Source organism: Cibotium barometz, chromosome 8 (genome assembly GCF_041138505.1).
Source record: "Cibotium barometz isolate CiBa-2024 chromosome 8, ASM4113850v1, whole genome shotgun sequence".
NCBI classification, from domain to species: Eukaryota; Viridiplantae; Streptophyta; class Polypodiopsida; order Cyatheales; family Cibotiaceae; genus Cibotium; species Cibotium barometz.
The window spans coordinates 55,214,638-55,234,837 of record NC_141053.1 but is presented as its reverse complement, the minus strand read 5'-3'; the positions used below and the strand labels follow the sequence as shown (position 1 = coordinate 55,234,837).

At 41.2% G+C, this 20,200-nt stretch overlaps 1 protein-coding gene across 1 annotated transcript; it reads right to left on the bottom strand.

The window, feature by feature from the left end:
- Nucleotides 1–12,306: 12,306 nt before the first annotated feature.
- Nucleotides 12,307–16,659, bottom strand: LOC147636431 (importin subunit beta-1-like). The gene is made up of 3 exons (XM_086801873.1): nucleotides 16,319–16,659; nucleotides 13,156–15,582; nucleotides 12,307–12,905 (listed from the first exon to the last, which is right to left on the bottom strand). Exons 2-3 carry the CDS (start codon nucleotides 15,579–15,581, stop codon nucleotides 12,707–12,709), a joined length of 2,625 nt encoding a protein of 874 aa, XP_086657999.1. The 5' UTR covers nucleotide 15,582; nucleotides 16,319–16,659; the 3' UTR covers nucleotides 12,307–12,706.
- Between the last annotated feature and the right edge of the window lie 3,541 nt (nucleotides 16,660–20,200).

The following is a 20,200-nucleotide window of genomic DNA, read 5'->3' as shown; positions in this document are numbered from 1 at the left end:
CACATTTAGTGGTGTGGACCTTTAAACTCTTGATCAACATTTCACGAATAGATATAGACTTGAAAGTGTCGTAGGAGAATATGAGCTGAGGGCTGAAGATCAAATGAGTGAATTTGGAAGTGAATGGGAATCATTCGTTGAAACATCTATGCTGCCTCTTGTGGGGCTCCAATCAACATTTGGCTAGATTTCCTAATGGGCAAAAGCATTCAACAAAAACAAGCAACCTCAACGCTACTCACAATACTATTGCGGGAAGTATTTAGACATCTTTAGGCCAACCCACGCTCACTCTTAGCCAAATGGATATGCTAGATGAAAAAAGGCCAAAACCTTAAAGTCTAGGGCTATCTCACACACACAACTCTCATTGAGGATGATAACATCAAATGTGAATGTCAAGTTACCCCTGAGAACCTAGAAGAGGTTGTTCTTGGTGGTGATTAGTTGATCAAAACTTGGTATTCTATTGATGAAACAATGCAAACCATCTTCTTTAAAACCCTTGAAACATCCATCACATTTCTCTTTTGACCAGAGGAACCCTTTCCTTAAAGGGAGACTACACAGTCTGAACACATCTTGCCAAAGCCAAAACTGCTAAGAGCTCAATAACTTGAAGCATCAGAACCTAAGACTCCTGACTGTTCCAATGGATTCCTAGAATAGAGATTGGCTTTGACATGAGATTGGGAGTCAAAAGTGTCTAATCTCAAATCTATCCTTATAGGCAAAACAATATCATGACATAAAATCTATGGCATTGTATAGGTGAGCCAAGCATTAGGCAAAAAGTGGACTCAAAAAGGACCTCTAAGAAATGCCATGTCAAATTTTTCTAGAAAAACAGGCTAACGGTTACTTTTTTACAAATCAATTCAAAATTTATCAAATATTTTAGATTGGGAATCTACTCTTCGAGATCTTTAAAAAGGTTTGATGGATAATTAATGGCATTTCTCGCTCCAAGATTGTGTGATAGTGGGCTAGGATGTGCTCCCTAGTGTTGTAATGCCTCAATGTATATATGGCAATTTCTCTCATAATGCAAGTACACTCTCCCATTATGCAATTTACCTTTGCCTATTATGCAACGTAACGGTGTGGGTCACGAGAGAAGGCAAATGCATTCTAGTGAGTGTGTGTGAGTGATTTGAGGTGAGAGGAGGGAGTAGTGCCCATAATGCCACTGAGTGTCTATGAGTGATTGTGAGAGGAGGGAGTAATGTCCGTAATGCAATGCAATGATGTGACAACGAGCTCGCAAGAGAAGGAAAATGGTAAGCTACCCATGGTAGTATTGAACTTGGAGACCTCAAGGGCTACGATAACAACAATAACCTTTACAAAGTTTTGATTACATCTTTTTTAATACTTAACTTGCACAAAGTGGGCTGGGCCGACTGGGGCTAGTGGGGATCTCTTGGTCAGCGTGGTAGAGAGAAGCTCTAGCAGAACATGCTACTTCTTATCTTGGGAGAGCTTGGAGGCCAACACGAGCTTGCATTTGAACTGGGAGGCCACGGCTAAGGATCAAGTGCGTCCCATCTCAATGTTGAGGGTAAATGTGGGCTCCCAACTGACCACCTCGATGGGGACTAGTGCAGGTGGGACCTTTGGCTGGGTTTCTGGAGTGTTTTGCACTTTCAGAGGCAAGGACGGTTGCAGTGCTTCAGTGGCTACTACGGGCAGGTTCTACACTGCACTGAATGGAAACAGTAGTGTGAGCAGTTGGCTCATCTTGTTGTGTGTGTTGCTTTTTTGGAGGCGGGTGGCTTCTTTCTACATCTTGGCAAAGAAGAGGGTAGCCCAACTGATGTCTGCTCCTTTCTCAACCGCCTTGCGGAGAGCCAACAACCCATGGCTACGGCTGGGATGTGTTGTGTCTTGATCTGTAGCCAGATAGTTTCTAGGAACATCCTATAAAACAGGATGGTGGTGGCATTCTTGTGGTTGCCTAGCTTGTGCTCGCCACCACTGACATGTTCACCCCAAAGTACCTCACTATGTAGTCATGTTTCGTCGGGGCGATGTCTATCAAGCCAACTAGGGGAAACTTCAAGTGCTCAGTCACCAACTCTTCTGTGAGCATGGTCTTGATGCTGCGCAAGCTGATGGTGGTTCCTGCTCTCGCAACTTAAAGAGAATGTGGGGGAGAGGGAGAGCTTCAAACCCTAGCAAGCAAACACACACACACACAAGAGAGAGATGGATAGCTGAATTTTCTTCTATCTTCTTCTTCTCTACCCAACCAACATAACATAAAGATAAGAGCACACTATATGGGTTAGTACTCAACTACTACAACATACAAGGGTCAGTCCATAATGTGAACCCGACTAAATGAGCTGGCGCTATAACTATGCCAGTCTCTAGTAATCCAAAATGGCTGTCACACAACCTGTCATCCCACTAGCCGCATATCACCCATAATCTCGCTAACCATGTCAGTGGTGTAGATGCGGAAGCTATCACCTAGGTGTGATTCTCATTGACCAGCTTCCTGACGAGGATGCGCTGTAGTATTTTGTTGGTGGACTCCGCCTGACCGTTGGCCTGTGGGGATAATAGACTCTGGATCTCTTATGGATGATGAGGTGCTAAGTGACCAGCAGCAGTTGATGCTACTGATGGATGACATTATTCATCACAAAGTGTTTGCCCTAGTCATTTATCAACTCGATCGGGCAACCAAATCGACTGATGATCATCTCAAAATGAATTTGGCGATGGACTTGGCCGTGTTATCCCAAAGGGCTCTAGCTTCCACCCATTTGGTGATGTAGTCGGTTGCCACCACCAGGATATACTTGTTACCTATGAATCGGGCTAGTGGTTTGAATAGACGCACGAATTCTAGGCCCCATTTCTATAATGGTTCCAGGGGAAGGATCAGATTTTGAGGATTTCAATCTCGGTCAGGTTGGCCAAGGCGCTGGCACACATCACACTATTTGGTCGATTTGTAGGCATCATCGTTTACCATTGGCCAGCACCAGATACCGGCTTGGAGGATCTTCCTTCCAGTTACTTCTTGTTTCTCGCAACCATTACAACCTCAGGAAGCCTAGTGTACTCTTCGTTGGGTCAAACGAGTGTCCGTTTGGCCTAATTAGCTTAGGCGCTATATACGCATGTAAATGACCTCTTAGAGATATTTTTCCAAAAAAGGTGCATGCTAGTAGCTTCCTAGATGGAAGAGAAGGTCTCAAAACCTATTTTCCATCACTATCTAAAGATGGGGAAAAAAATTGAGAATTTTTTTCATGTTTCACAGCCCGATTTTAAAGGTGTTCCAAAAGGAATTTGGAAAAACTCTGTACGAGAGAATTGTAGTATTTTTGGAGTTCTACAACTTTGTTTCTTTGAGTCTTCCGTGATTTTGTCCCTTAGAAAAGTAGCTTGAATATGGTTCATAGTCATTTTCGCGCTATTTTTTGATAATTTTTAGTGCTTTTTGGACTATATTTTGCTTCGATTTTCGAGTCAAATTTTGAGGCAGTTGGTCAAAGGCCAAAACGATCATTTTTGCCCTCAGACGGCCAAGATTTAAGTCGAAGAGCTCGATGCCGGCTTTTCGATGAGCACTACATCACGTTCATCAAACTCACAGTCTAGGAGATACGAGCCTCCAAACAAGGCTATTTTCCAGAGTCTTTTTTTATTTTATTTCTTTTGCCAACGAACCTCTTTCACAACGTGAACTAGCAGGGTGCAGTTTACGGCGTGAAACGAACTTCACGGATTTTATCAAAAAAAAATTTAAAACCAACAGACCCCTTTCATGACGTGAACTAGCGGGGTGTAGTTTTTCATGGTGTGAAATCGGCTTCATGGATTTTATCAAATTTATTTTATTTTTTTTGTGCACGGGAAGTGTTTCACCACGACATGAAACACTTAAGGGTTCACGCTGTGAAACGCTTAAGACGTGAAGATTATTATTTTTTCAAGGACGTGAACCCTTAAGGCGTGAGAGTGCAAAAACAGTTCATGGCATGAGACACGTGGCTCATGCTAATTTTTATTTTATTTTTAGGACATGAACCGTTAAGCCATGAGAGTGCAGAAACGGTTCATGGCGTGAGTCACGGGCTTACACAGAAGTTTTTTTTTAGAGTCTAGGGGGAAATTTGAATTTCCTTGTTTGGAGGGAATATTTTTTAAATTTTAAATTAGGGAGATATGGGCATTTTCCCAAAAAGGCAAGTAGGAATCAAAAAAGTCAACCCTTTTATGACACCCCCTTACACCCTTCATAAATGACCCCCAAAATGGACAATTTGACAACTCATGAGCATCTACTCATTTAATGCTCATTAGCCTTAATGAGTTATGTAATAAAGTGATTAGAAATTAATCAAAGATTAATCCTTTCACTAATCTTTTCCTCTTTTAGACTAATCAAGGACTCTAATTAACCCCTAATCACTAATTAATTCACACAATTGAGCACATCATTGGATAGAGCAAGGCATTGCTAAGCTATGTGCATCAACTAATATGTAAATAATGTATAATTAGAGATTAATTAGACTCTTAATTTTAGTTTCTTTTAAGGTAAAATTAAGCAAAAGAGAGTCAAATTTCTCTAATTGATGAAGAAATTGATGTAATTAGGTGTTTTGATGCATCTAGATGCTCTCAAAAATACTAATTTTGACTACTTACATGACTAAATTAGATCCCAAAAAACACATTTTCTAATCTTTTTGCCTCCTTGAAGTGGATTAATTACTCTTAATGATAAAAACCAGTCAATTAAAAGAAATTAGTCGATTTCAAAGGTTTTTTGATAGTTTTAAGAAATTTTTTAAAGGATTAAGCTACTCCTTATGCTTGCTAACACTCTAATGCATACAATTCCAACAAACAATGCACAATTTAAGCTAAATTAATGATTATAGTTCTATGTTTAACTCTAAAGAGAGCTAAAATTCACTAAAAATTACATTCTATTGCATTATTTGATGCAATGGATGCAAACTAAGCGTAATACACTCTATGTGCAGGCCCTAGGAACATTAAAACCACATTAACAATAGTAAAGACAATAGGTTAAGCTAGAAATCAAGCAAAAAGGCATTCTTTATAAACAAAAAAGAGAGCTATTTCTCACAGAATCACACACAAATCTCTATCAAATCCACATCTTTTTCATGGAAAACCATTTATCAAGACAATGGGCAATGGGTAATGCGTAGATTAGAGAAAAACAATGGAAAAAGCCAAGGGATGGCTCCCCGACCGGTGCCAAAAATGTTATGGCCCACCCTAACCCTCTTTGAAACACATCCAACACAACGCAACTGTCGTGAGGATCTTTCCAATGGCCCAGCTCGTAACCCTTGAGGTCTCCAAGCTCTACAACTCCTTGAGAAGCAAGTCCACCGCGCCTCCGGCGGTGTTGTCACAGTGCTGCATTGCACTACGGGTACTCGTCCCTCCTCTCACCTCACTTCACTCACACACACTAACTAGCATGCATTAGGGAGAGAGATTAGCAAGAGCGAGACTCTATTACACAATGGGAGAGTCCATTGTATTATGAGAGAAATTCGCTTATATACATGGCCATAAGTATTCACACTCACTTAAACCATGGTCAACGGGCAGGTACTTTAGGCTCATAAGAGGCCTAATGCTATTACAATGACTACTATCATAATATATCCATGAAGTATATCACTTAGGACTTCATCCTAACTTGCTACCACACGATCTTGAAGAAGCAGGAATCGCCTATAAGTATTCCATCAAACCATTACGGGCGCCTGTCCAAGTTGTAGCTTTGGACACCATTGCTTCATGTCTTGAATGTATGAACCTTTGGTATATCTACCTTGACTCTTTGATGTAAGATAATGGTGGTACCTCTTGTTAACCCTAGGAATGGGTTAACAAACATCCCCCCCTATCTTATCGAGATTCTATCCTTAGAATCTACTATTTGCAATACAAGGATCTCTAGAAGTTGGTGTCAATCGTGTCCTAAAATGTTGTATACATATACGAGGGAAGGCAACAGAGGCGATGATAATAATACATAATTTTACTGTTGGAGGGCCCTTTGTTTAAATCAAATTGCATACCTTCCCTGCTCTATAGCTATGGAAATAATCATCCTGAATGTCGATGAGGAGAATGATAAGCTTGAAGAACCTCGAACCTGACTGTTTGCAACAATGATGGCAAGATCTGGAATGGTTTTTAGTGCATTTACAGTGGTAAGTATAAACTAGTACTATTGATTCGGTGAATAAAAAGAGTTGTGCTTGAAGTAAGAAAATTTGTAAATAAAGTGTGAGGCTTGAGCATGCCTTTCGTGGAATTCGCTATCTATGAATCTTTGTTTGATGGGCATGTACAAGGGGTCCACATGCAGATGTCGTGGTGGAGATGCCATGTAAATATCTGCATATTCTTTTATGGTGAGGAAAGGCAATCTCCAAGCTAGCTAGATACTAAAGTTTTCAATCGCAACTTGGCAATCAACATCCATTTGTATCTCTTTGTATAGTCGCCCCATGACTCGACGATATGCTCGTGCCTCCACCGGTTGTATATGTGGGTCATCATGAATGTGACCAATCTTATCGCGAGCAAATTTGTCAGCCCACAGGTTGGCTAGCCTTGAGTTTCTTGCTACATTGGACTGTAAGGTCTCTTTTGTTGCTCCATGTGCCCCAGTTTTGTGTAATCTGGTTGGTCACCCACTAAAGGGTATGGTACATTGGATGGCTACATCCCCATGGCATAAGCTTCAGCTTGTAGGGGAGTGGTTGGGTTGAACGGGTAATCTGCATAAGGGCTTGCCGCATCAAATGAGGTTTCAAAAGTGGATACCCACTCATTATAATCTAGTCATATTCCAGAGCTAGGAGATCCAAAATGGGGCCTACAATAGAACCCACCACATCATGCTCGTGTGCCATAGGCTTAGCCTCTAGGCCGTCCAATGGTTCCTTGAGGGCAAGAGGGTTAGTGGGAAAATCAAAAGAAGAATCAGGGAAATCTCTCTCAATTAGTTGAGGATTAGTGTCATCCTTGCTTTTATTTTCATAAAGTGTAGATAAGTAAGAAGTTATAGGACTACACTGGGTAGGTGTTGTCCTCTACATCATCCCTTTTATCTCCATCCCCATCATTAGAAGGCGCAGTGGTTTCTTGCTGATAAATAAATCAAAATATACTTTCCTTAATAGGATCCTCAAGGAGAGGTATATGTGGAACATTCACTTGGGTTCTTGGTTCCTGATTTTGAAAGCAAAGCTTACATGTTACGAAAGGCACTCTATGGGTTGAAAAAAGGCCTCACAAGCATGGTACCAAAGGATTCATGCTTACTTTATTGGTCTCTTGCTTACTTTATTGGTCTCTTGGTTACTTTATTGGTCTCTTACATAGCCCTAATTTTGTATATCTTTTATGAGTAGGGAAAGTATATGGTCAATTATTCTTTATGTAGATGACCTTATTTTCAAAGGGGGTCATGGGAAAAATATCTCACAAAAACAACAAATACTCAGTGCAAAGTTTGAGATGATATCACAACACATATATACCTGCTTTTCAATTATTCTCTTAGGAGTTATTGGAGAACCTGCTCAAAACACCAACAACAAAACTAACACAAGAAGATAAGACTACCAACTAGTTTCTTGTATAAGGTTTCATCCACAAGGTCTGAGGTGTCTTTGATAGATAGCTTCAAATCAACTTCTAATGCCAAATGCCTTGAGTATCTTAGCTTGGAGAGATCTGTCACACCTCAATCCCCAAAGGGCGGCCTTAGTCTTACATTAGATGTACACTCTTTAGTTATTTCCTAGAGCAGACTATCACATAGGTGCCTCTTGCGCTACCATGTTGGCTTTAGGGCTTCAAGTTTTACACAAGGTTAGGTATATAATACAATGAGTGGGCTTAAACACAAGGTGAAAGAGATGTTCTCTCCCATCATTTAGAAGAGATATTTTGATGATTGGCCTCTATCTTGGGAAGCCACTTCCATTGGTTCTTCTCTTTCTTTATGTTTTCTTGAGGGTTGTCTTGACTCTTCTTTTTGTGCCACCAATAATCTTTCTCCCTCTGGCCTAGTTTGCCACAAAAGTTACACTTTACTTTGGCTCTTGGTACTTTGGTCAATAATGTCTTCTTTTTGTTGTCAATAATCCTCCATAACCATAACTTCAAGCTTTTCAAATAAACAAGAAGAAGATAAATATAGCCACTATGCACGACAAAGAGAGAGTGGGTTCAATCTCCCCCTATGCATGAGTGAGCACGCTTTCTCATGCATGTATTTATGTATTAGCAAAAATTAAGTACTCACAAATATAGCTTGATACATTCCACTTTGGGCCATTAATATCAAAAAGTAACTTGGTCCCCAAGCTAGTCTATTTACATTAAAATTGTAGCAATTTAATTAAATGAACCTATGGGTAGTGACCATCGTTGCATATCAAAATACAACGGCCGCGCACCAGCCGAAATCCATCGCACCCATGCTACTCCATGCACTGATCTGCTCACCAAAAACACAAGACACATTAAATCTCGCTTATCCGCCCAACACAATGCGACCACTGCTCCATGGTCTCGCGCGTAGCCAGTCACAACCATGTGGCAAATGAGCGTACCACATAAAATATCAAATAATTCCATAATTCTCATTTTCATAACATTCTTCTCATGTGATGAAGGTCCACCCGATTTGGCTCTTGGTACTTTGGTGAAGAATGCTTTCTCCTCATGTGATAAAGGTCCACCCGCTTTGGCTTTGATTCTTTTCTCCTCTTCAATCAAGGCCACTTCAATGTCAGTGAAAGTTGTCTTAGGCTTCCACTCACAATCCCCCAAAGTCCATCCTTTATGAGTACAAATTTAAGTTTTACTTGCCATGTATGAAACCATCACCATTAAATTTTTCAACTATAAGTGGAGTTTTCATGATTTCTCTACGAGTATGAGAAGGTCTTAGAAATGGAATGACCCAATACTAGTCACGATTTCTCTATGAGTATGGGAAGGTCTTAGTAATGGAATGACCCAATACCAATGTCTAGTCCCTTACAAAGAGAGAGAGATGCAATTGGAGGAGTGATTTAGTATGATTTAACTCTTTCCAATTTTAAAAACTATCAAACCAGAGAATACATTGTTTTGGGAGCTAGTTAGAGCACCAAACCAAAGGGGAAAGGAAGTTTGATAATGCATAAGGTTTTATCCATATCCCCAATGGTAGATTTGAACTCTTAATTGGCTCAAAAAAAAACTATTATGATTAGCACTAATTACACTAATAATAGAGGTAATTTTTTGTTAACAAACCAGAGAATTATTTGAAGATTAATGCTTAAAATTTGTTGTTTATGCTCAATAAGACAACGTATACTTTCTCCAGATGATACATGATGAAGTCATGGCTTAACAACCTGATGAAAAAAGAATAATTTTACCCTCTTTTGTTGGAATTTCACCACCGTCTATAGGGTGCTTTTTGAAGCTTTAACTTCCCCTTTTTTGATGCCTTGAAGCCACCACTGAAGTTGTTGTAGGTGTGCCGAAACACCTTAACTTTTGATGATTTGTGAGCTTGGAGAAAGAGGGAAAAAACAAGATTAATGGCTAATTATTAGGATGTAATAATTTTGCTAACCCAGGATGTAGCATAGATGATCAAGGGATGATCGTTGTTGGATCTAATACCATGCCAGAGAGGATTAGGGTGTGTAGAAATGGATTAATATCAACGTTTTGACATGATAAGAAATTTAAATATGTGACCAAGACAAATGACAAAGATATGACATACTAACAAGATAAAGGATCTAATTTAAAAAATTCATATAACATTCCACATTGTCACTCTATTGTCTCGCCACCGAAGAGCTTCCATGGGTGTGAGTGTGGAGGAAGAGCGAGACACCGAAGAGCTTCCATGGGTGTGAGTGTGGAGGAAGAGCTCCCTAAATGGAAGCAAGAAGAGAAGTTCATGAGAGAAAGAGCTCTAGATGGAGACAAGAAGAGGGTTACCCTCATGATGGTTCACTCACAAGAGGTTGATAGAAGAGAAGCTCAAGAGAGAAAGGAGCATGCACTCAAACCTATCCATGCATGAATCCATCACTCTATACAAAGATTCAACAAAACACAATCAAGAAAGAGAATGGGAGACCAAAGAAACAAGTGGAATGATTGTGTATTGCTTAATGTCAAAATTACTTTATGTACATATATGGCTAGTGTTCATACTCTGCTGACCATAACAAAACATAATGGTCCATAACCACTATTTCTAGCCTTAAACACAGTCTATGACTTTTTCGCCAATTGCATTGCAAGCCCTAAGGTGCTTCGTCATCTTACCAGTATGTGTATCTTTTGTAAGACTACTTTGGAATATATGAAGTGCGCTTGGTTAATGCCAAATGGAAAAAGTGACATCTCCTCAATCAAGCGTGCAAACAAAAGAGGCAAGCAGATTTTTGAAGCCAAGGAGATCTTGGCAATGTTTAGCTCAGATTTGCCGTTTACAATCTCAGCCATCTTTTGTACTAGAGATTTAGCCTTGTAACACTTTCTTCTTTTTATTGTACTAGAGATTTAGTATGTGTGATTGCGTTGCACTCTTCTCTCTCTCTTCTGCATATAGGCAGAAGTGTTCCACATCTGTGAAGGTCTTTGCACAAGCCAGGCCATAGAATTATGCCCGCTGGGATTCTTTGAGAGTTTCCTAACACATGATATGTGCGTAGTGTGTGCTTGTATAATGCTTACGGCTGGATATTTTGATCGGGATAGTTTGGTACGCCTCATACGCAGTATACTTTTTCCAAGCAAAACTACAGCAATGTAGTGCTTGACCATGTCTCTACAACATCGGGCTCCGACTACCTTCCACTCAGCTCTAGCTAGCTTCGCCACTCACGAGACCGATCAACGAAACCCAAAAAGCATGTGATAAATTTGGAGCTTCAAGGGTTCAAAATGAGTCAAATGGATGTGGTGTGGCAGTAATCCAATGGGTTTTCCTCAAGTTTGTCTGCACAGTTCAAGTGCAAAACAGGGAGATGTGTAACTGGACGCTTGTAAAACACTTCTTGTGCTTTTTCAAGGTAGCCACATTTTGCAAGGCGTAGTCTATGTTCTCTCGGTGCTCTCAGAATTATGCAAGGTGAATAGGTGGTAACAACTATTTGCATCTTGAAGGCCCGTGGCAACCTAAGTGCCACACACCTCTGTGTAAGAAGAGCGAGACATACTCCGACAAACACAACCCGTGTCATATGTCTTGGCCTTGTAGGCCTCCGGTGGGGGTTGATGGGAAAAGGAGGATGATTGTTTACACTAGTACTCCGACAAACACAACCCGTGTCATATGTCTTGGCCTTGTAGGCCTCCGGTGGGGGTTGATGGGAAAAGGAGGATGATTGTTTACACTAGTGCTATTAATAATGAAAGGATACCCGTCAATTTTGATCTTTCGTCAGTTACGTGATTGTTTTCATCGTTCTAGCCCTGCGTGTACGTAGTTAAGGGGGGAGAGAGAAAGAGAGAGAGAGATATAGTCCCTTGGCCCAAGGGACATCAACCTATACTCATACCAAGGATATGGCAATGGTTACAAATTGAAGAGCATGGAATCGATGGCTTCATTTGGGCGACATCAAATCTCTATTTTGGGGTCTGATACAATGGTCTGTGAAGTTTTAAGCTCTAACCTCATCATGTAAAATAGTTGTACTAGCATTGTATTCTCAATGTACGCCTTTAGTCTCATAGACAAACAACTCCTTTGAAAGAAACCCATGTCATGTTTGCGTGTCATAAAGAACAAGCTTCGAGGAATGTTGTGACATTGTGATGCCATTTCGCCACCCAAAGCTCATGAGGTAGAAAGGGGGAAGCGACGAGGAGAGAACTAAGGGACCTTGTTACAGCCTTTACCAAAGCTATAGCTATGGAGCTATGGCCCTATGTATGGCATTATATGACCATTGCACCCCTACCCCCAAACATCCAGCAGCCATCCATTCAAATGCAGCAGCCATGCAACAAAATAAAGAAATAAATAAGAACATCAACATCAAAGTAGGAAACCAGTTTCTGCAATAATTTAACTGAATTGTCCAATATATGGACTCTTTCTAACAGTGACCACATCACCGGCTTCACTCTCCCAAAAGAAAGCTGAGAATCTAGCCCTACTTTTTTATTTGAGTTTCTACTAGCTCCACCCAACTCACAGCAAAATAAGCACCAAATTCAAGGACATTCAGCAACAAACAATACAAAGAAGTAAAAGCAAACACGGTGCCAGATTTAGAACCTTGAAAAAGCCAATTGAATGGCATAAGCATCATTAGCTGAGGGTTCTTCGGAAAAAAAACCGACCAAAACTCGTACATGTGCTGCACCACAGCCATGAGTGGTACTTGGACCTAGACTCTCAGCCACAGTGTAAGTGGCCATCTATTAGAGCCTGACAATTACACAGACCTTACATTCCCGACACTACTGTTTGAACAGTAGTGTTTGACTTTGCTGATTCCATAAAAATGGACTCAGCTCTGACAGCAAACCAGCTATTCAAAATGGGCATGCACCTATATGAACATGGACATGTATAGTTGAATTGAACCAATAATACAATGAAAATTTGACTAAAACTTTTGCAACAGAAAGCTGTAGGAAAACTTTATCCAGAAGAAATACGGTTGATGGTTGCCAATGCCCAATCAGCTGTCTCTTTCAGAGACCGATCATCAGCTCTCTGGCATTCCTCCAAAAAGTTCTTGTGAAAGCTCGAGTTCTGGAAGAGTGTTGACACATTGGGTCCCAATGTGTCAGCTAAATCACCTAATACACCTACAGCAGCCTTCGTCACAGCTTCATCCCTGTACAAAATGTCAAAATCAGTCCAAAAATCACAGTCAGAACTGATGAATGCTAACTACTAGCACAGCCTGTGACTCGAAACAAAAGGTACAGATAGCATCTCCTCTTCAGTTGTAAGTAGACGATTATTCATGCTACATGCAAACCCTATATCCATCTCTTTGATTGGTAGCTTCAAAAGAAGATGAAAATTTATAAACGGTCAAACAAAAACTCGATGCAAGGAGTGCAAGTAGAACAAGCCCATACCTGTACATGTCTGCATATATACTTTCAAGAAATTGCAGGATATGGACAGCATACGGAGCCATCAAGTCTGACTTTTTGTTTTTGAAACCTTGAAAAATGCCAGAATATGCTTCCAAAATGCCAATACGCAACTGGTTGTAGTACTCAATCACTTCATCGTCTTGGTTCACAGCCTGTGCTGAAAGCTCTGCAGCTCCTTGTAGCATTGGCATTGCATAAATCAAGTACTTCTCAAAATTCTCTCCAATGGCAAGTGCAATGTCCCCAAAACAAGAAAAGATAGGGGGCTTCACAGAGCGATGCAGTTGACTGCTAGATAGATTCTTCAACAGCTGAGTCATGATACCATCACAAAATGGTAAAACTTTGTCATCTAAAGCTCGGCAGATGTCACCAACAACTCCAACAGTAATTGCACACACTTGATATTCCTCAAAGTTCTGAAGCCCCATCTCCAGATACTTGTAAAACTCCTGCATGTACTTTCCAAACTCCACACCAGTGATGTATGCCAGAGCACCAATAGCAAGCATTGCTTCTTCATGAACTGTAGCACTCCTACAGGCAAAGACCCTGAGGAAGAGCCCCATCATCTGATCAGCATACTGCAAAATCCCAAATTTGGTAGATTCAGATGACCCCAGCTTTTGTATGATCACCTGCAGTACACCACAAAGTAAGGCCTGCACCTCAGTCTGCTTCTCCCTGTCATCTGTTGAAACAACTTGCATCTCCAGTGTGTTGCCAAGCTTTTGCATAACAACTGGCACAAGCTGTACCACAATCGGTGCAGTGTCTTCAGTAGAACACCTTACAATCTCGTTTAAGGTTTCATATGCTGATGCCCTCAAGCGAGAATCGCCTGCATCTTCCCTATCTGTTGTGAGAAGAAGGGCTTGGATGATGGTCTGAAAGAAAGGTGATAAAGGAGAAGTCGACCCATCAGTCTCCTCGTAGCCCTGAGCAAGTAAATAAATAGCTCCACAAACCTTCTCAGCAACATTTGGTGCATCTGTAATCTTCTCCAACAAGACGCCAAGTATTTGCGGCAAATTGGCTTGAGTTATGACAGGGGCTTCAATGTTAGGGCCATGCAAAAATTCAAAAATCCTACCCAAGGTCCATGCAGTAGTATCCTTTACCTGATTGTTTTCATCCTTCATTGCATTTAGCATAAAAGAAAGAGCATGATTGACTAAAGGAGTCAATTGTTCAAGAGAAGGCCCTTCCAAAATAGACCCAAATGCATACGTAGCAGCCTCCCGGCATCTCCAGTCAGGCTTAGAGATGTTATCTTGAACATAGGGCACAACAAGGGGAACAACATCATCCCCGACAGTCCTTGCAACCAGACCCAAGCAGGTGCCACCTGCCATAGACAAATTCCAAGCATCCTCTTCTTGATCCTGATCTTCCTCCTGCTTTGTAAGCGTTTCCAATAGCAAAGGTACGAGTGCAGGGAGAGCTTGCTTGATAAACTTGAAATAAGGGACCTCAGAATCCCCTGAAAAATCAACTCCATATTCTTCCTGAATCTCTATCTCCTCATCACAGATAGAGCTCCAAAACTCTATGGCTTGCAAGGCAACAGGCTCTTCATCATCACGCACTGCCTTGGATGTGATGGAGAAAACATCTTGCATGTAAGGAGCAAGCTTCTCATAATATGTTGACGAAATGGAGACGAGACATTCAAAAGCTGCCAGCCTGACCCTTTTATCCGTAGAGAGTGTTGCTTCACAAATTACTCTCATGATGTAATCTCTTTCCATATCATTCTCAAAGTTGCTCTGTGCAAAATCCAGTGCATTGTAAAGAGCTTGAGTAGCCGCCAGCCTGACATCATTGTTGCTCTCAGCTGTATTCATACCTTGGACTACTGCAGTAAGAATGGCATTGACTTGTTCTTGTGCAAGAACATTAGCTGATACCTCTTCACAGACATAACCTAGGGTCTCGAGTGTAGCCTGCTTGAGGTGCGGTGGGTGCTCCGTCTGTGCTCCTCCCATGTTTGTCAGTAAAATCCCTATCAATTCTGGCCACTGCCCTTGTGGTAACTCTATCGCAGCAACCTTTGCAATAACCTGAGCAGATGTATGTCTTGCATCTAGAACATTTGACAACAATGTATTCAAAAGAGCTGCCTTGATCTGAGCTTTCAGGGCATCATTGAGAGAAATCCATGCTTGAACAAGTTCAGATTTCCGTGAAGCATCCTTTGCATCAAGAGAATTCTTCAAAATAAGACCGGCAAGCTTGCGACTCTCAGGTGGTTTTTCATTGTTTGCCAGCTCATGCGCTAGTGAGAGAAGGAATGAAGGCAGGTTCTGCTCCTGGAACTGCTTGAGACTATCTTCAGCGACCTTGCGAACTGAGCCTTCTGGCGATTGCGCACTGAGGAGAATTTGGGTGACCTCCAGTGCCATACTGCACAAAAGAAAATGGGTTAAATGGGAAACATCATCTGAATCTAAAAGTCAACCTAAACTGACACATGCTCTCAACTGAAACCAGGGTAAGGAACCCATTCATTCGTGAAAGTAAAGAACTTATATATGGCCTAAGCATGGCTCAAAGTAAAAGGCATAAGCATAAGCTGGTAGAAAGCTTAAATGTGCCATAAATTAACCAAATAGTGACAAACATAGCGATTTTTTGGACGGCGGTTTGTCAAGCTGTATGCTCTGCTTGAATGTTTTGGTTTTCTCTCAGCTTTGATACATCTGTATAGTTATCAAGCGGTTATTCCTCTTTGTGTCCATTGTATTCAGGGCATCTCTGATGCATGGACTAATCAAGGGCTTGATACATTAGATGTTATACAAAGAAGCCATTTGCTGAAGTAAACAACAATGAGAGGCCAAAGCAGCCCCTCGTTCAAGACTTAAGCAAAGTATGGACCACACCAAAAGGGCCTAAGCTACAATACACGGATTTGACATACCATCCTTCCTTTCCAATAAGATCGATTTACATTCTCGAATAATACAGTTTGCTTTCACGGAAGGCAATAGAATAAACCATCAGCACGGATTTACAAGCACAGTGAAGCGTAAGCCTAAGGGCAGGACACAGAATCGTAGAGAATCGTAGCGCATGTGAGAAACCATGTGGCCAAAGCTTTTGAAAATCAACAGATTAGAGCAGGAGGAAGTAGTGTTACCTGATAGATGAGGTTGATCTTTCCAGAGTGATCCTGCTGCTGTATTCCCAGACGAAGCTCTGAAATCTAGGGTTTGCACCTCAGAAACCACATCTCAGGGCTTTGATCTTGCTTCGAGCAACGGATGATCTGCCCTTTCTCTGCAGTAACCCGAAGGCAAACTGATGCGCGCAGGGCAGGCAATCGAATCGCTCTTCGACACTGCAAGGCACGAAAACGGAAAACCTAACCCTAGTGCATCAGCCGATGAAATCAGGGAGCAGAAGAAACGAGGATGATGAAGATGGTGCGCTTGGTTCCCACCAAAAATAAAACTCCCCAAATCCTCCAACCCCAGTTTAAACTCGCGTGCACAAGCCCTAGCCCTTTTTCTGGGATTTTTACGGCCTAGATCTTTCCAAATCAAAGATCGACGGCGTACATCTTCCGCCCGTTTTTCACTTCCCCTGTTTGAAAAGTTGCGCGATTTTGCCGCCTCCACCGATATTTTTATTTGTAATGTGTGTAATGGCAACATGTCATGGGTTAGCGCATATAATTTTTTTCCAGAAAACTTCACCAGTCCCATGGTGCTTCCCTGTTTCTAGCGAGATCCCCTTGTGTTAACCACTTCGCAAATTAATATGGTTTCATCCGCTCATAAGACACTCTGCCATCTTACCCGTATGTAACAGAACCCCAATATGACACTGGACTTTATCGAGCAACCTTACCCTAAGCTTAATGCCCATTGGGGAACTCACAAACTTCATGTACATACTAGAACTACTACCAATGAACTATTTTTAAGTTTTGTCCAGCATAGTATGAAAGATTGTCATTGTATATAAGTCACCAGATTCTACCACGTAACTGTTGGAGTGTCCTATCATCATGTATATGACACTAATGGAAAGCCAATACATGACTTTCCTTGCACCTTGGTTCGAATCCTTGAATGCCTTTATGTCTGCTGGAGTGGCATTCTCTTCAGACAACTCAGGAGGCTCCTCATTGTCTTCTTCGACATAGTCCCAAAATCCTTTACCCATAAAAGGAAATTGGTCATTCTGAACTTCCAAGCATGGAAGTTGTTCTTGTCTAGCTTCTCATTGAGAATTTGATTGATTCAGTTACCAGACATGTTTACTTGCACAAATAACAATCAAACAACTACAACAGACAATTTCTATATATGCAACTTGTAACATAGGAGTATCTTCAGTGACTACAGCAGCTGTACTTCATCACAACCTGTAGGTCACTAGATCTAACCAAGGTACATGTACATACACCCAATGTCAACAATACATGTGCAAACACTGTCTACACTCCCAAAATGCACTACTGCACTACAATAACCCAATTTTGACTAGAGACAGTTCTCAAGTATGTATGGGGTCGGTTCTTCCAAGCGAAAAAAATTAAAATATTAAGGGTTAGGTCTATTCAGAGTTGCAGAGCTCACCCCCAGGTTACAGCTCACATCGAGACCATCGATGGCATTGAGATGTAAGGCTACATAAATGTTAGTAAACTTAAGAAATGTTATGGGCCCTTAACCCAAGACATGTTGGAATAGGCATGCAAAAAGAAACAAGAAAAGCTGAGACAAGAAAGACTCAAGAAAGAAGTACAAGAAGAGGCTAAGGCAAGAGCAGCCCAAGCCAAGGCAAAACAAAGTGGATTGATACTCTAAATAAACATGGCCACTATAACCCTAATTGAGGAAGAGGACCTTGAGATAGAGCCTGCATGGCTTAAAGTAGGACTCTCTATGGGAGGGACAACTACTAATCTCCTTGCACAACGATTGACTTAGGGGCAAGTCACAACTACTAATCTCCTTGCAATGATTGACTTAGGGGCAAGTCACAACTTGCTCTTGTATGAGACCCGAAGCCCACATCAACCATAGTTAAAAGTGCGCATACGAGAAAACCATAGGAGCTTTTGGAAGTTTGAAAATGTTTCCACCAAAAATAACCCTTGCCCGTGTAAGATTTTTGTCATGCTTATAGGTGCCTTAGAAGAGGACATGTTACCCGTGTAAGGTTTTTGTCATGCCTGTGCAGGTGCCTTAGAAGAAGAAGACATGTTGCTCAGACGAAGCTAGATCTATGTTGTGAATTGTGAAGTTAATTGGAAGCAAAGGATTGCCCACTTGTGAATTCGAGAGCTGTAGATATACATTACCACTATGGAATGCCATAGAGTCAAAACACAATCTCGAATTTGAGCAGCCATAGCCATCCAAGATGTTACTATGTCTTTCTACACTAGAGGCACCATAAGTACCCTAGAGGGTGCAATAAGTGTGACAAGCAAAGGCCCAGACCCACCCCGCATAGAAACCCTAGGAGCCAACAGCCTCATGTTTAGCACTATGGGGTTCCCAAAAGAGTGTTAAAAGCATAGGGATACTATTAAGGGAATAGGGAAATATGGGTAACCAAGTCACGAAGCCCCGTGGCAAAACCATCTATGAAAAAACCTCGTCTAGCAACCACCAATCACCCCAATCACCACGACCAAACCTGCTACAAAGCACACCACTCTACCATGACTCTACCACGTCAAGTAATGAAACACGTGTGGGTGCCCTGTTGAGAGATGTAATCGTGGTGTTGTGTGTGTGTGTGGGAAAGCACCCTAAAGATGTAAGATATTGTGGCAAGATAAGAATGCCACATGTAATATTGTATGGTATGTGAGTGTTGACCAAAAGAGTGGAAAAGGGAGTGCCACATGGATGATGATGTGTAAAGTGGGATAAGGCTAGAAAGCCTATATCATTGTATGGTTCATTTTGAGATATGCAATAGATCAAGTGTTGAGTGTGCAATCTCTCTCTCTCTCACTTATGGAGTTCTTAGTGTGGTTTAATCCACCTTAATTATGTTACTTAATCTATGTCCTTCACCATGATCAATCCCATTTTAGGGTTATTTAACATGGTATCAGAGCTTGGGTGGGCTCTTGGTCATGATGATTATTTATGTATAGATTTCTTTGTTGTGTTTATTTGATTAAGCATTATTTTCATTTTATTATTAAAAAAAACTTAGCACAGTCATTGATTGCATTTGGAGAGAGATTATGCTCATGGAGATTATGGTGCTGCCATGGAAGCGCTGAAAATGGAGATTCTAGCAAAGATAAAGTCTTGGAAGCTGTCTCATCATCAAGGAAGGTGCAAATTGCAATTACAACATTGAAGGTTGGTTTGTGTATTATATTGCCTCAATATTTTGGTGTTTGAGCATGGAAGAATGCTCTATGAAAGGGTTGCTATGTGATGGGATCATGAATCCCATGGTTCTTTGCATTGGGCAAAGAGGTTGAAGGTGCACATACTTGTTCAAGTGGTGGACATGTGGTTATGGGCTGATTTGCAGTCCATGTTGGAGCTTGTCAAGAAAATGGCATGGCTTGTAGTTTGCTCAATGAAGGAGAGCAAAGAAGGGGATGGAAACCTTGGTAGTTTTCACATGTTTTGCACCTTGGTTTCATGGTAATGAAATCTTAAAAAGAAGAAGCATCCTTGAAGGTTCAGCATGCAAAGAGGAGAGCATGCAAGGTTATGGAGCTCTTTTAGGAGCTCAAGGTGGCCATGGATTTGGATAGAAATTCATGTGTTTGGATACCTCAAAGGGAGGCAATGCAACAAACAGAAAGGCTCTTGTGAAGCCTTATCCATGAAAGGACTAATGAGAATGCAACCAATTTTTCTTGTGAAGGCAAGTAAAGCCTAGATAAGCTCAATGGAAGAGCTTGTGTCCTTGGAAGGAAGAGAAAGAAGTGCAACCAGGTTATGGTAGAGCTATGGTAGCCATTGTGAATGGCTTTGGAAAATCTATAGAAGAAGATTTGAGGCCTGGTGGAAGTGGGTCACATGCTCCA